Source organism: Narcine bancroftii, chromosome 1, assembly GCF_036971445.1.
Source record: "Narcine bancroftii isolate sNarBan1 chromosome 1, sNarBan1.hap1, whole genome shotgun sequence".
Lineage (NCBI taxonomy): Eukaryota > Metazoa > Chordata > Chondrichthyes > Torpediniformes > Narcinidae > Narcine > Narcine bancroftii.
The window spans coordinates 104,419,856-104,433,614 of record NC_091469.1 but is presented as its reverse complement, the minus strand read 5'-3'; the positions used below and the strand labels follow the sequence as shown (position 1 = coordinate 104,433,614).

Below are 13,759 nucleotides of genomic sequence, written 5' to 3'. Positions count from 1 at the left end.
GTACAAATTAAATTATACTCCCCTATTGGGGAAGATAGAGAAGGATTTGCAGAAATGGAAAGGTTTCCCAATTACTTTGATTGGACGGGTTAACTGTGTCAAATGAAGTTGATGCTAATATTACAATAGATTTTTCAATTGCTGTCTATTTTTGTTAAAAAAATGTCTTTAAATTATTAAATAATTATATTAGGGCATTCCTATGGAATAATAAAGTGCTGAGAATTTTCCTGGTAAAATTAACGTGGTGGGATTATAAGATAGGATGATTTAGGCTACTGGATTCTGAAAAGTATTATTTGTCATTTTTTTCGAAGAAGGTTAAACCCCCCCCCCCCCACCCCACCTTGGATTCAAATAGGATTATACTCAATGAAAGAGGGGGCAGCGAAGAATTTTATCTAAACTGGAGTCTTATAGTTTGCAGATTTGAGGAGGGGGGAACATCACATGATGCCGTAGGATCAACACATAGGCTTCTGTCTCCCTTGGGAAATTGATTAAAAAAGACAGATAATCATGATTGATAATACATGTGATTAGAGTATGGCAAGAAATCAATGAGTGTATTTGGAAAAAAGCAGGGATATTATTAAGAGCACCATTATGGGGTAAGAATTTTGTTGTTGCCTATGAATCGAGGTAACAGAATATTAAACTCCTGGTATGATAAAGGATTAAGATACATTAAAGACTGCTATGCAGAGGGGATTCTTAAGTCTTTTAATCAAGTAAAACAGAAATATGAAGTAGCTAATGGGACTATCTTCTGTTTTCTCCAGCTAAGATCATTCTTGAGAGAAAGATGGTGGCCAACTTTGGTCCCACCTGAAATTAGTGAAATAGAATGAATGATCTGGCTGGGGAATACACCTAAATTTATAACAATAATGTACTATGGTCTTCAGAGTAAAAGTGTAAAATCACTTACAGAGGTCAAGAGAAAGTTGAGGGTCGGACTTAGGTGTTGCAATATCAGAAAGATGTTGGTCCGACTGGTGTTTGAATAGAATGGCATCGATTATAAATGTAAGCTATGGATTGGTTCAATATAACTTCCTACACCAATTATATCTTATTCCACAGAAGCTACATAGGTCAAAATCTGAAATATCAGAGATGTGTTTTAGATGTGGGATTGAAACGGGAACGTGTTTACATGCTATGTGGTCGTGTGTGAAGGTGAGGGCTTTTTGGCAGGACATTGCAGAAATATTGACCCAGATGATCCAGAGTTTTATCCTTTGGGTGATTTTATTGAAATAAGTAATAAGTTAACTAAATTTCAAATTTCTTTTGTCAAAGTAGCTTTAGCAGTAGCTAAGAAGTGTATTGCAATTATTTAGAAGTCCGACTCTCCCTTACTCATAGCAGAGATGAATAGTTGAATACCTATGGAGAAAATCACTTATAATCTAAAAACACAAATACGAGTCATTTGTCAAGATATGGCAGCCATATTTGGACCATATAGGGGGGGGGCCTTATTATTAATCATGGTGATTATAACAGATGTTGTTACAATGTAAGCAGATGCGACTTCCCCACATAGATATTTTTATAGATAGTTTGAGTGTAAGCTCTGACAGTGTGTGGTTTTATATTTTGTAGAAGGGGGGTAGATTTTTCTATGTTTTATATGAAAATGTTTAATATATTGTAATATTGAAGATTTTACTATGTATATTTTATTAAAAATGAAAAATAAAATACTTTTATAAAAACTTAGAGATGGTGCACTACTTCACATCTTGATCTCTGATATTGGCTGATTGGAAATGCTCTCACTCCTGTGGCCACAGGAGATTTCATGGTGAGTCTGAGGATGAACCATACTATTTGCAAGCCTGCTATTTGACCCTGAGTTGAGCTGCCTCCTGAATATTTCTGCTCTGTGTCCAACAGCATAAGTCTGCCTTTAAATGTCGCCTTATTCAAAGTACCATTGTAATCATTATACACTAAATTGGCATCCCATCCACACCAAACATTCACTCCCTCCACTTATAGTTGCAGTTGCACTGTGATTATGGTGTGTGCTGCCTACCAACTACAGAGCTGTTTCAGCAATATAAACCCAATCATCAAAGTCCTCCAGCTTTCCCTCTAATTCCATGACATTCTGACTTGTCAAAATATTCCAAAACATGCAGACAATGAAATTCCTGGAACTTGACACAATGGGAGTCCCCGCAAAATATCGACTGTTAACAACTCAAAAGGTAACTGACCTTCTTGAGGATGCAGTAAAAGTCCAAATATCCACATGCATGCATGCATTGCATAAGCGCCACAGATGTACTGCCTGAGAATCTGGAAAATCCAGAATGGCCCATTCCCCGAGAAGATTGAATTTTAGGACTTTTACTATGTCGCGGTCGCGTACTTACCTTCGTCGGGAGTGGTGCCAGTCGTGGCTGATGACGTAAGTGAAGCGACACGCGGGAGTAATAGTGCTCATGCAAGGGTGAGTTAAGTGTCAATATATGGGTGATGAATCTCAGATGCAGGAGAAGGAAAGTAGGAACGTCAGGATCACCCATGTGGCGGTGAGCCAATGAGAAGGTCAAAGGGGTTTGACTGGATGGTGTTTCGGGAGTTGAAAAATGCAATGTTTTGTCTGCAGAGAATAAAGCAAGAGAACACCTTTGTGTGCTAAAAGAAATGAGTGAGTGTATTCCTTATGTTTGTAATCTAGGTTAAATCAGTGCTATTATAAGTGGTGATCCCGATGTGAGTTCACAGTACCTTCTAGTTTAAGATAGTAATGAGGTTAAACCCCTTACAGGAATAGTCAAGAAGGTCAACTCCTCAACTGCTCCCCTCCTTTACATTAATAATGGCCCAGCGTGGTTCACAATTCTTGAGGCGCGTATCTCTGCCCTTAGTGTGACAAGTCAGAAGATGAAGTATGGTTTACTTGTGGAGCATCTTCCAGGGCAGATTGCCTGTGCAGTGGAGGATATCTTAGTGGATCCAAATGGTAATCTCCCATGCGACATGCCTAAGGTGCCTACTTTGCAGCATTTCTAGGGAGACTCATATTGTCCAATTATAGCTAATGACAGGCGAGGCAATGGGCAACCATCACAGATGTTGAGGAGATGGTGCAGGCAGGCTGGAACAGACTGCGTTGAAGGGGATTTTTGGAAACAGAGGTTCCTTCAATGTTTAGCTCATCATGTTCAAGAATATTTGGTGAGTGTCTTTCGAATATCCACCCTCGATCAGTTGGCAGATCATGCAGACCTCATCAAGTCTACGTTCTCCGCAATGAAGATAGAAGGATTGGCTTCTTCCCCTAGTCAGCAGGAGCAAATGGAGCTGAAGAACTGTTTACTGCACCTTGTGAAATGCCTGCACTTTATTAATTGAAGATAGTACCAGCTCCATATCAAACGAAGATAACTGAGTTGGAACAACAAATGGCAGCATTGACTATGCAGGTCCAGGCTTTGGGAATGCAGCAGAATTCTTTCCGTCGACCTGGTTGGAATCATGGTGATTGAGGTCATGGTAACGGTCGGCATACTTGTTGGAAGCATCAGAGATTTGGTGCTGCTGCCTGATCCTGTCAGCCACCTTGTGACTTCTACAAATGGCAGCCAGTAAACAACCAGGCCTGGCAGAAGAGGCACCTGCTGCCCATGGGCACATCGGCCACCTTCTCTTCCTCAAAGACCATCTCTTGGGTTTTCAATTTCTTGTTGATTTCAGTGCAGAGATTTATGTGGTCCCTCCAACCATGGATGAATGCAGACACCCTAATATGTCATGTGTTCTTCCAGCCATGAATGATTCTCATATTCAAACATATGGCCGGAGGTCACTCAAGTTGGATTTCAGTCATAAGAGACCTTTTTGGTGGGTTTTCACAGATGTAAACATGGCAAATTCCATTTTGGGAGCAGATTTCTGGTCACATTTTTCATTGGTGGTGGATTTGAAAAATCACTGTGTCATGGACAGCAGCTCTTTTATGCAAGTGAACTGCATCTGTTGTCCCTCCAATGTCATCAGTCACCTGACGAGCTTTCAACCAGTCTCCTGTCCCTTCAAAGCCTTGCTCATGTTTCCCTCACTAATGGCCCCATTGTACTGCCATACAGATATTAAAGATGCAGTAACCCACCATATAGAGACTCCGGGTGCTCCAGTGGTAGTGCAGCCTCATAGATTACCCCAGACTGTCTTAAAATCGCAAAATCGGAATTCAACCACATGTAAGAATTGGGCATTCACCACTGCACATGGTTCCAAAATAAATCTCCTGGGCATTGGTAGCCTTGTGGTGATTATCGTGCTCTGAATAATTCCACCATACCTGACCAATGCAACATCCCCAATTTACAAGCCTTCTCAGCAAACCTTCACTGCAAGCATGAGTTTCCAAGAATAGATCTAGTACATTCTTGCTACCAAATTCTGATGTTGCCAAGACAGCCGTGATTACCCCTTTTGGCACGTTTAAGCTTCTGTAAATGCCATTTGGTCTACGGAATGCAGCTCAGACATCCCAGCAGTTTATGGACCACCGACTCACCGGCCTCCATTTTGAGTTGGTTTACATTGACGATATTCTGGTCACAAATGTGAATGAAGAGGAGCACAAGTGCCAACTTATCTCTTTGTTTCAGAAGCTTGATGAGTTTGGCATTCTGATCAATCCCAGTAAATGCACTTTAGGCGCTGCTGATCTTATATTTTTGGGACATAAAGTTATGCAAAATGATATTTTGCCTGATGAATCAAAGATGCTAGAGATTCAAGGATTTCCTACACCTGTTACGTTTGCCAATTGCAACTTTTTTTTTAGGCAGGATGAATTTTTATCGCCAATTCCTGCCAAATGTTGCAGCGTCTCTATTACTGCTTACTGAATTACTAAAAGGATCCAATATCCATGTCCAAAAGGCTATTAACTTTGCAAGATGATGCCATGCTTTCAACGATGTGAGGACTGCACTTGCAAATGCTACTATGTTTGTACATCAAAGGCCCAACATCATGCTCTCTCTTACCACAGATGAATCTGTCAGTGTTGTGGGAGCAGTGTTAGAACGAGTCCGTAGGCAATTGAAACCTCTGATGTTTTTTTTTCAGTCAAGCTGTCACCAGCTCAGGCAAAGTATAATATGTTTGAGAACTCTTAGACATCTATCTCATACTGCAACATTTCCACTTTTTATTGGAAGGTCATCCTTTCACTATTTATATCGACCACCTCTTACGCATACCATGAGTAAAAGCATACATCTCTATTCACCCAAATAAATTTGGCACTTGGACTTCATGTTCCAATTTTCATCGAACATACGGCACATCTGAGGAAAAGTGAATGCCGTGGCCAATGCCCTATCTAGCCATGACATTGATGGCTTATATACAACTACTGCCACTGATTTCACCGCCATGGCTCATGCACAGCACATTGATCCCAATCTTATCCGGTATCACTGGATCAACTCTGGTTTCCATCTTCAAGATGTGACCCTGGATGAATTGGATGAAACATTAGTCTCCAATTTTTCCATAGGAAGACCAAAGTCTTTTCTGCCAGCAGCTATAAGGTGGGAGATTTTTGAGTCTCTTCACAATCTATCTCATCCTGGTAGAAGAGCATTAATCAAACTGATTGTGGAATATTTTACCTGGCTTCATGTTAAACAGGATGTTGGATTATGGGCAAGGACCTGCTTGCTGTGTTAATGCTCTAAAGTCTACAGACACACAAAATCCAAGCTGGGGGATTTTGTTGTCTGGATTTCTGTTTCCAGCATGTGCACCTAGACTTGGTAGGCCAGCTTCCACTATCTTGGGGATATACTTATCTGCTGACATGTGAAGACCAGACTACCAGGTGGCAGGAGGCCACTAACATCTCTGTGGAGACAATCATTTGAGCTTTCTAGGATCATTAGATTCCATCTTTCAGGTTCCAGGCACTATTACAACGGATCAAGGGTCTCAGTTCCAGTCGGCGTTGTTTCAAGCTCTCACTCATCTTACGGATACTACCCATATTCACATTATGGCTCATCATCTGCAGACCAATGGCCTCATTGAGTGTTTCCATTGACAATTGAAGGCAGGATTAACAGCAGGTGGAATTAACATTTGCCCATGGACCTGCTTGGAATGCTCACAGCGGTCAAGATGGATCTTGGATGATCAGTGGCAGAGCTAGTATATGGCACTACATTGACATTGCTAGGCAAGTTTATGAATCCGAGTCCAAGCACCACGCTCTATGATCCAGATAGTTATGTTGATTGTCTTCAAGAAAACGTGAGATTACTCCGACCTACTCCTACGTGGCAGGCGTCACCTGCAGTGTATGTGCCAGATGATTTACAACATTGTACTCCTGAATTCCTCCGACATGATGCTGTTCGCAAACCACTTCACCTTATTTATGATGGTTCTTTTCAGTGTTATGGTGCCACCCAAAGACTTTTGTGATCAGCAGGAATGGAAAAGCTGATGTGGTTTCCATTGACAGGTTGAAGCCGGCGTATATCGGCAGACCATGTTCTGACTCAGAGCCAGTCAGAGGACAAGTCACACCCTTCCAGTTGGACTGTGCATCGCCTGTCTTACAGGGTCGTATAAGGTCGGGTCAAACTGTCAATCTTTCAGACTGTTTCGTAGTGGGACAGTTCCAATCAGTCACCTCCTTGCATGCTCGGAGGCTGAGGTGGGGTGGAGGAGGAGGCTATCGTGGTTGTGTACTTCCCTGGGTCTCTAGCTAATAAAAGCCTTCAATTCCAGTAACTTCAGTCTTTTGGTTAATTGATCATGCATCAATTTTATTAGCTATATTTTTGCTTCCTCGGAACATGGACAAGAATCTGAAATTGGATCGCCTGGAAATCGACCCAAGACAACCCAAAGCCAACAAATTCACTCTCTGGCATCATTGCTTCAAAAGATTCCTCGCATCCTCTGCAGACGTGATCCAGGAGGATGAAGACAAGCTCCATCTACTGTTCTCATACATTGGGCACCGGTTCTACCGAATGGTCTGGGACTGCCAAACTTACTGAGACACCATGGACATCCTAAAAGACCAGTACAAGGTACAGGTGAATGAGATCTATAAATGGGTCGTGCTCCACTCATGCAGACAGTGACCCGGGGAGGCATTCAATGACTTTGTCAGGGTCCTGCAGGAGCTTGTAAGGTTCTGTCACTGCCAAGCTGTGAGTGCAGAACAGCATGCACAACTACTGTTGAGAGATGCCTGCTCTGGGCACCTGCTCCGACTAGGTGAGGCAAAGGCTACTCGAACAGAAACAACTGAGCCTACCCCAAACCATCGTGCTGGCGTATACCCTAGAAGTGGCCATCCACAACGGTGAATCATTCTCCAGCGAGCACGCGGCCACCACATGGGGAACACAGCTGCCACCAACTTGGGAGGCAGAATCGCAAACCCCCTCCTGTTCCGACCTGATTTCCACCATCATCAGAAACCTCCTGACGTGTTATTTCTGCGGGTAGGGCAAACATCTGAGGAAACATTGCCCTGCCAAGGACGCTACCTGCACCAACTGCTGGTCAAAGGGACACTTTGTGAAGGTCTGTAAGTCAAAGTAAAGCCCCAAGCCCAGCAACTTCGCATGCAAACGTGGACCTCCACTACCAGGGAACTAGGATGCCCGCGCATGCTCGCTATGGAGACCACTGACTTCTATAACGACACTTCCGTCTTCTCTCTTGTCACTTCCTGTGATCACATCACCTCCGCTTTCTCCTTCTTCTCTCCCGGCAAGCGACAATGGGGCCGTGTGTGAGCCATGGTGGCTACCATCATGACCGCCATTTTGTTAGACCACCAGAAGACAATGGAACCCTTCGAACAATGAGTTGACGCTGAATTGGTAACCCGGGATCAACACTGACTGCATCAACTCTCCAGGGCCACAATGGGCATCCAGGTAAACGGCCATCCCACCTCATGCCTATTTGAAAGTGGAAGCACTGAGAGCTTCATCCATCCTAACACTGTATATCAGTGCTCCCTGGAAGTGCAGCCTAGAGAATACAGCATGTCCCTCGCCTCACAAACCAGGGTATTTTTGACCATCGACCTTATGTCGGCATACCACCAGCTCCCCATTCACCCTGAGGACCGCCAGTACACGGCTTTCGAGGTGGATGGCTTACTGTACCATTTCCTTAGAGTCCCTTTTGGGGTCACAAATGGAGTGTCTGTCTTCCAAAGGGAGATGGATCGGATGATAAACGAACACAGGTTGCGGGCCACCTTCTCATTCCTTGACAACGTTACGATCTGCAGCCATGACCAACAGGACCATGAGAGGGACCTCCAGAAATTTATCCACACCACGAAGTGCCTTAACCCGACATGTAACACAGGGAAATGTGTCTTCAGCACACGTGAGGGCTGCGTGGTGGAGAATGGAGTCATCAGCCCCGAACCTGATTTCATGCGCCCATTGTTAGAACTCCCCATCCCTCACTGCCTCAAAGCCCTAAAAAGGTGCATGGGGTTTTTCTCTTACTATGCCCAATTGGTCCCCAGCTATGTGGAGAAGGCCCGTGCCCTCATCAGGGCCACCATTTTTCCCCTGTCAGCAAAAGCCCACGAGGCATTCAACCGAATCAAAGTCAACATTGCAAAGGCCACGATGCATGCAGTGGACGAATCCACCCCATTTCAGGTGGAGAGTGATGCATAGGACTTTGCCCTGGCCGCCACACTTAGCCAGGCGGGCAAGCCCATAGCGTGTTTATCATGCACTCTTCAGGATCCCAAGATCCGGCACTCCTCCATCAAGAAAGAGGCCCAGACCATCTTTGCAGCGGTATGGCACTGGAGGCATTACCTCACTGGTAAGCATTTTACCCTGCTGACTGACCAACGGGCAGTCATCTTCATGTTTAACATATAGCAGCGGGATAAAATCAAAAACAACAAAATCCATCTTCATGTTTAACATACAGCAGCGGGATAAAATCAAAAACAACAAAATCCTGAGGTGGAGAATTGAGCTCTCCACCTAAAATTATGACATACTGTAGCAGCCCAGAAGCTCAACGAGCCTCCTCATGCCCTGTCTCGGGGAAATGTGCCAATGCATAGATGGACCGACTAGTCGCTGCACGATGGCCTCTGCATCCCCGGGCTCACCCATTTTTTTTCCATTTCATAAAGGCCCATAATCTCCCCTATTCCATCGATGATGTCAGGACACTGACCAAAAATTGCCAAGTCTGCGTGAAGTGCAAACCGCGCTTCTACCAGCCCAACAGGTCACTCCTGCTCAAGACCACTTGTCCTTTTGAACACCTAAGTATGGACTTCAAAGGACCCCTACCCTCCATTAATCGCAATGTGTACTTCATCACCATCATCGATGAGTAAACGCGGTTCCCTTTCGCCATCTCCTGCTCTAAACCACCTGTTCACCATTTTTGGATACCCCTGCTGCTCCCACAGCGACAGGAGTTCGTCTTTCATGAGCAACAAGCTGCATCAATTTCTGCTGTCCAAGGTCATTGCCTCTAGCTGTACCACCAGCTATAACCCCAAAGAGAACAGCCAGGTGAAACAGGAGAATGGCACAGTCTGGGAGGCAATACTACTGGTCCAAGGGCATCCCCGTCCCCCAATGGCAAGAAGTCCTCCCAGAGGCCCTCCATGCCATCCAGTCCCTCATGTGTACGTCACCAATGAGACACTTCATGAGACTCCACATTTCCCCAGGAGATCGGCGTCAGGAACAACCCTGCCTTCCTGGCTGGCATGAGAGTCCAGCTGCTCCACACCAACACAGAGTATTCCTACATGGCATTCCCGGACGGACGCGAGGACACAGTATCCATCCGGGACCTGGCACACATGGGAGCATTTGGACCCTTCTCCCATTCAGTCAACAATTGGGATCCCCCCTCCCCCCCCCAGCTCTCCAGGGCCTCAGATCCCTACCCCACCTCCTCAGCCAACCTGCCAACAGGTACACACGTGCCCACCCTCCCCCCACCCCCCGGCTCAGCCCGAATGGGCTGACCGAGAAGGAGCAGCTGCAACTGATGGGGGCCACCACACCACTGGAGGTACATTGTTCACAATGCCAAAGGAGGCCGCCAGATAGACTGAACTTATGAGGGCGCCTGACTACACCACATTCCTCACCAGGACTTCTTTTTTTTTTAAGAGGAGGATGAATATGGCGAAATCACTTGTGTATGTAAATACCTTGACCTTATATGTTCGACCCTGCTCACACTGGCCGGCACAGGTCTGGGTCAGTGTGAGCCAGCAACTCAGGATGGCTCGTGCCGCCCAAATATCTCAATTAACGTACAAACCCCATATGTTTATGGACGGTAGGAGGAAACCAGAACAGCCAGAGGAAACCCAAACAGACACAGGGAAAACGTACAAACTTCTTACAGACAGCACTGGATTCACACCCGGGTCACTGATAGAGTAATAGTGTTGCACTGACCGCTTCGCCAATAGTGCCTCCCACAACTCCAACAGCTTACACTACTGGTTGGGATACTTAAGGAACAGTGCAAATCTAAACCAGTAGCTTTCCATACAATAGATCACAGGCTGCCTCTGAGTTGTGTTCCTCACCACCATCACACTAGCTTGTACTTTGTGTCCCTGTTAGCTCACAAGGGAGCAATCCTGTTGGCTCCATTCCCACCCTTCCATATTTTGCCTGCAACTTTTACTTTCTCACACTTGCCCACCAATTCCTTTTGATTTGTTTTTTCTGTTAACCTACACAAAGGGGTAATTTTCAGTAGCTGATTAACCCACCAGCATGTTCTTGCAATATGGGAGGATATCAGAGCATCCATAGAAAACGCACAAGGGCACAGACAGAACATGCAGACTCCGCAGAGATAGCATTGGAGACTACGATTGTACCTGTATTCCTGGACTTCTGAGGCAGCAGAACTAACTGCTGTACCACCATACCACCCATGGTATGATTGGCTGTGTATACAGAGGTTTTTTTTAAATTAAACAGCCTATTTCTTCTCCTATCTAATGGACTTATGAGCTGAGTGGGAAAATGAATCATGATTAAATAGTAGTGCAGAGTTGAAGGGCTGAATATTGTATTTCTGCTCCAATGTCTTTTTGTCTAATGGTACAATTTCCTAAAATTAACCTATTTTAATCCACACTATCTTTCTAGTTCTTTAAAGACTCTCCCTTTAAACTTCTGGTCATACCTTCTTAAAAACATTTGGTTTGCCTTTTTTAATTACATACAAGTAAAGCACTTTCTGATGGTGTTCTTTGTTTAAGGCAAGCCGCTGTTGCTATTGTCCCTTGGACTACATTCTTGCAGGGAATGTGTAGCTTGATTCTGCACAGGACTGGATAGGCTGTGTTGGGACTGTTATACAACGCTGGGGGTCAAATGAACGACACTTGTGGACTGCACCGAACTGTATGTTATCCAACTGTTTTCTCCTCCAGGCCATTTCACACAGCTGGTTTGGAGGGACTCCAAGGAACTGGGAGTTGGTCTGGCATCTGATGGCAAAGGTCTCATGGTCGTGGTGGCTCAGTTCGACCCAGCTGGTAACATCACCAATCCAGGCTACTTTGCGAAAAATGTCCTGCCCATTGGCAGCAAGGTGATGGATGAGAAGAGGTCAGCCGACATCAAGAACACCAGGACACCTGATGCCCCAATTAGAACAGGTACAATTGTGTTCTTAAAAAAATTGTGTTCTTTTCTGACCAATCAGAGAGATAACAAGATTTGTATTAAGTATTACAGCTAACAACTTTATAACATGTATCTAAAGTACAGAGTGGATGTGTCAACATTCTAGGATTGTCTTGGAGACTCCAGAAATTAAAGTTACCTTCCAATCCATTCCTGTGAACGAGCTAGTGTTAACAAAATGAACTAATCAGAGACCTCAAGTATAGTTTCACAGGCTTTATTTCACATGATGTATCACAGAGCGTAGTCAACAGCCTCCACTGCTAACCAACTCTAAAATCTACCTCTACGAGCACTTGGACAGAGAGACAAATAGGCTTTTACAGAAAATAGGATTACATCATGGAATAAACCTGCTGAAAACTACATCCAGACGTTTATTACAAATTTTGTCTTTTAAAATCTTAGTTTTGTCTAATTTAAAGAATGCGTTAATAACCATTGTTAGTGTCCCTGACAAAAGTTATGGCTACAACTTAGCTTCTCAATAATATCTTACCAAACAGATGCTGTATTAAAATAAGCTGTCTGTCAATTATGTTACTGACCATGTCCATCTGTTGATAATTCATAAATTCATAAAATTTCTTCCATAACTAGAAGAAAAATTCTTGGGGGTGGAGGGAGGGGAAAAGTCAAGAGATTGTTGATGAAAAGTGTGGGTGCTATCTCCTATTGTCCCTTATATGTCCTTAGTTAGGAAAAGCTCCAGTATGATATTTGTAGCACCTATCTGATTGTGTGCATTGCTATGTATGGAAGCACCTGGTAGAAGTATCAAAGCAGGCAAACCATGAAATCAGCTCTCACGCTATTCTGATTTAATGGCATTCTTGTTGGGGCTACTCCACAGGTAGGGCTGCACTTCAGCCCTATACTGATTTGCAGTTAATCAGTGCAGAGGGTGGTCAGGCACTTGGCGGATCTCCTTGTGGGGTTGTTGCTGGCCCTGGTCAAGCTGGCAATTCACAGATCAAGGAGGCAGACAGTCAAGGATTCAGGACAAGCCGACTGCCTGCCCTTCTTTTGGGGTTATGTCCGGGCCCACGTGTCATTAGAGTGGGAGCACATGGTATCCGAAGGGACGGTAGATGAATTTCAAGAACAGTGGGCCCCACAGGGGATCAATTGGATTTTACTTTGGAACTGTAAATTGTATGTAACCAAGGGGCAATATTGATTTACTATTTCTCGTGAATTTCCAGAAATGTAAATGCAGTACCTATGGGGATTGGCAGATGCCAGATAAGTGAATTTGCCGGTTGCTTGAGTTTGCGAGTTGCAAGATTGGAGAACTGACCACTATTTTTTTCCCTATTCATTTGCGGATTTCTTGAGGCTGCCGGTTGATTGAATTCCAGATAACGGGAATTTAACTGTTGAATGATTAGATATAGTTTGTGTTTTGTTTGGTTGTTGTTTGTGAATAAACGTTTCGAAAAAGTAATGGCATTCTTGTAATGCCTGAATTCAATGCCAGGTAATGCCCTTTCATCTTTCCAATAGCCAACGGCACACGGAGGAGCACATAGGTGGGCAAACCACAGAGAGATACAAAGCCAATAAGACTATTGTAGTGGGGAAGTTCAACTTCCCAATTATTAACTGGGATTGCCTTGGTGTAAAAGCATTTAGACAGGGTGGAATTTTTTAAGTGTATGCAAGAGAGCTTCATCCTACTTAGGATGGGACAGTGCTAGACCTAAACACTAGGCAATGAAGTCAGGCTAATGATAGGCATGTCAATGAACAAGTATATTGTAGATAGTTACCATAGTTACCGGGCTGACACAGTTAGCGAATGGAGCGACATGGTAGCGTAGCGGTTAGCGCAATATTGTTACAGTGCCAGCGATCGGGACTGTGGTTTGAATCCCACATAGTCTGTAAGGAGTTTGTACATTTTCCCTGTGGCTGCATGGATTTTCCCCGGGGACTTCAGTTTCCTCCCACCCTTCAAAAACGTACCGAAAGTTGTAAATAAATTGGGTATAATTTGCCAGCACGGGCTCATGGGCTGAAATGGCCAG

The 13,759-nt window shown here is 44.3% G+C and overlaps 1 protein-coding gene across 4 annotated transcripts in view; it reads left to right on the top strand.

The window, feature by feature from the left end:
* The window catches only part of glipr2 (GLI pathogenesis-related 2), a 157,348-nt gene that overhangs the window by 83,272 nt on the left and 60,317 nt on the right, over positions 1 to 13,759 (top strand). For all 4 annotated transcript variants that reach the window (XM_069935604.1, XM_069935587.1, XM_069935596.1 and 1 more), the window contains one exon: positions 11,474 to 11,701. In XM_069935604.1, the coding sequence (XP_069791705.1) occupies positions 11,474 to 11,701 (228 nt within the window). The remainder of the gene's footprint in view (positions 1 to 11,473; positions 11,702 to 13,759) is intronic.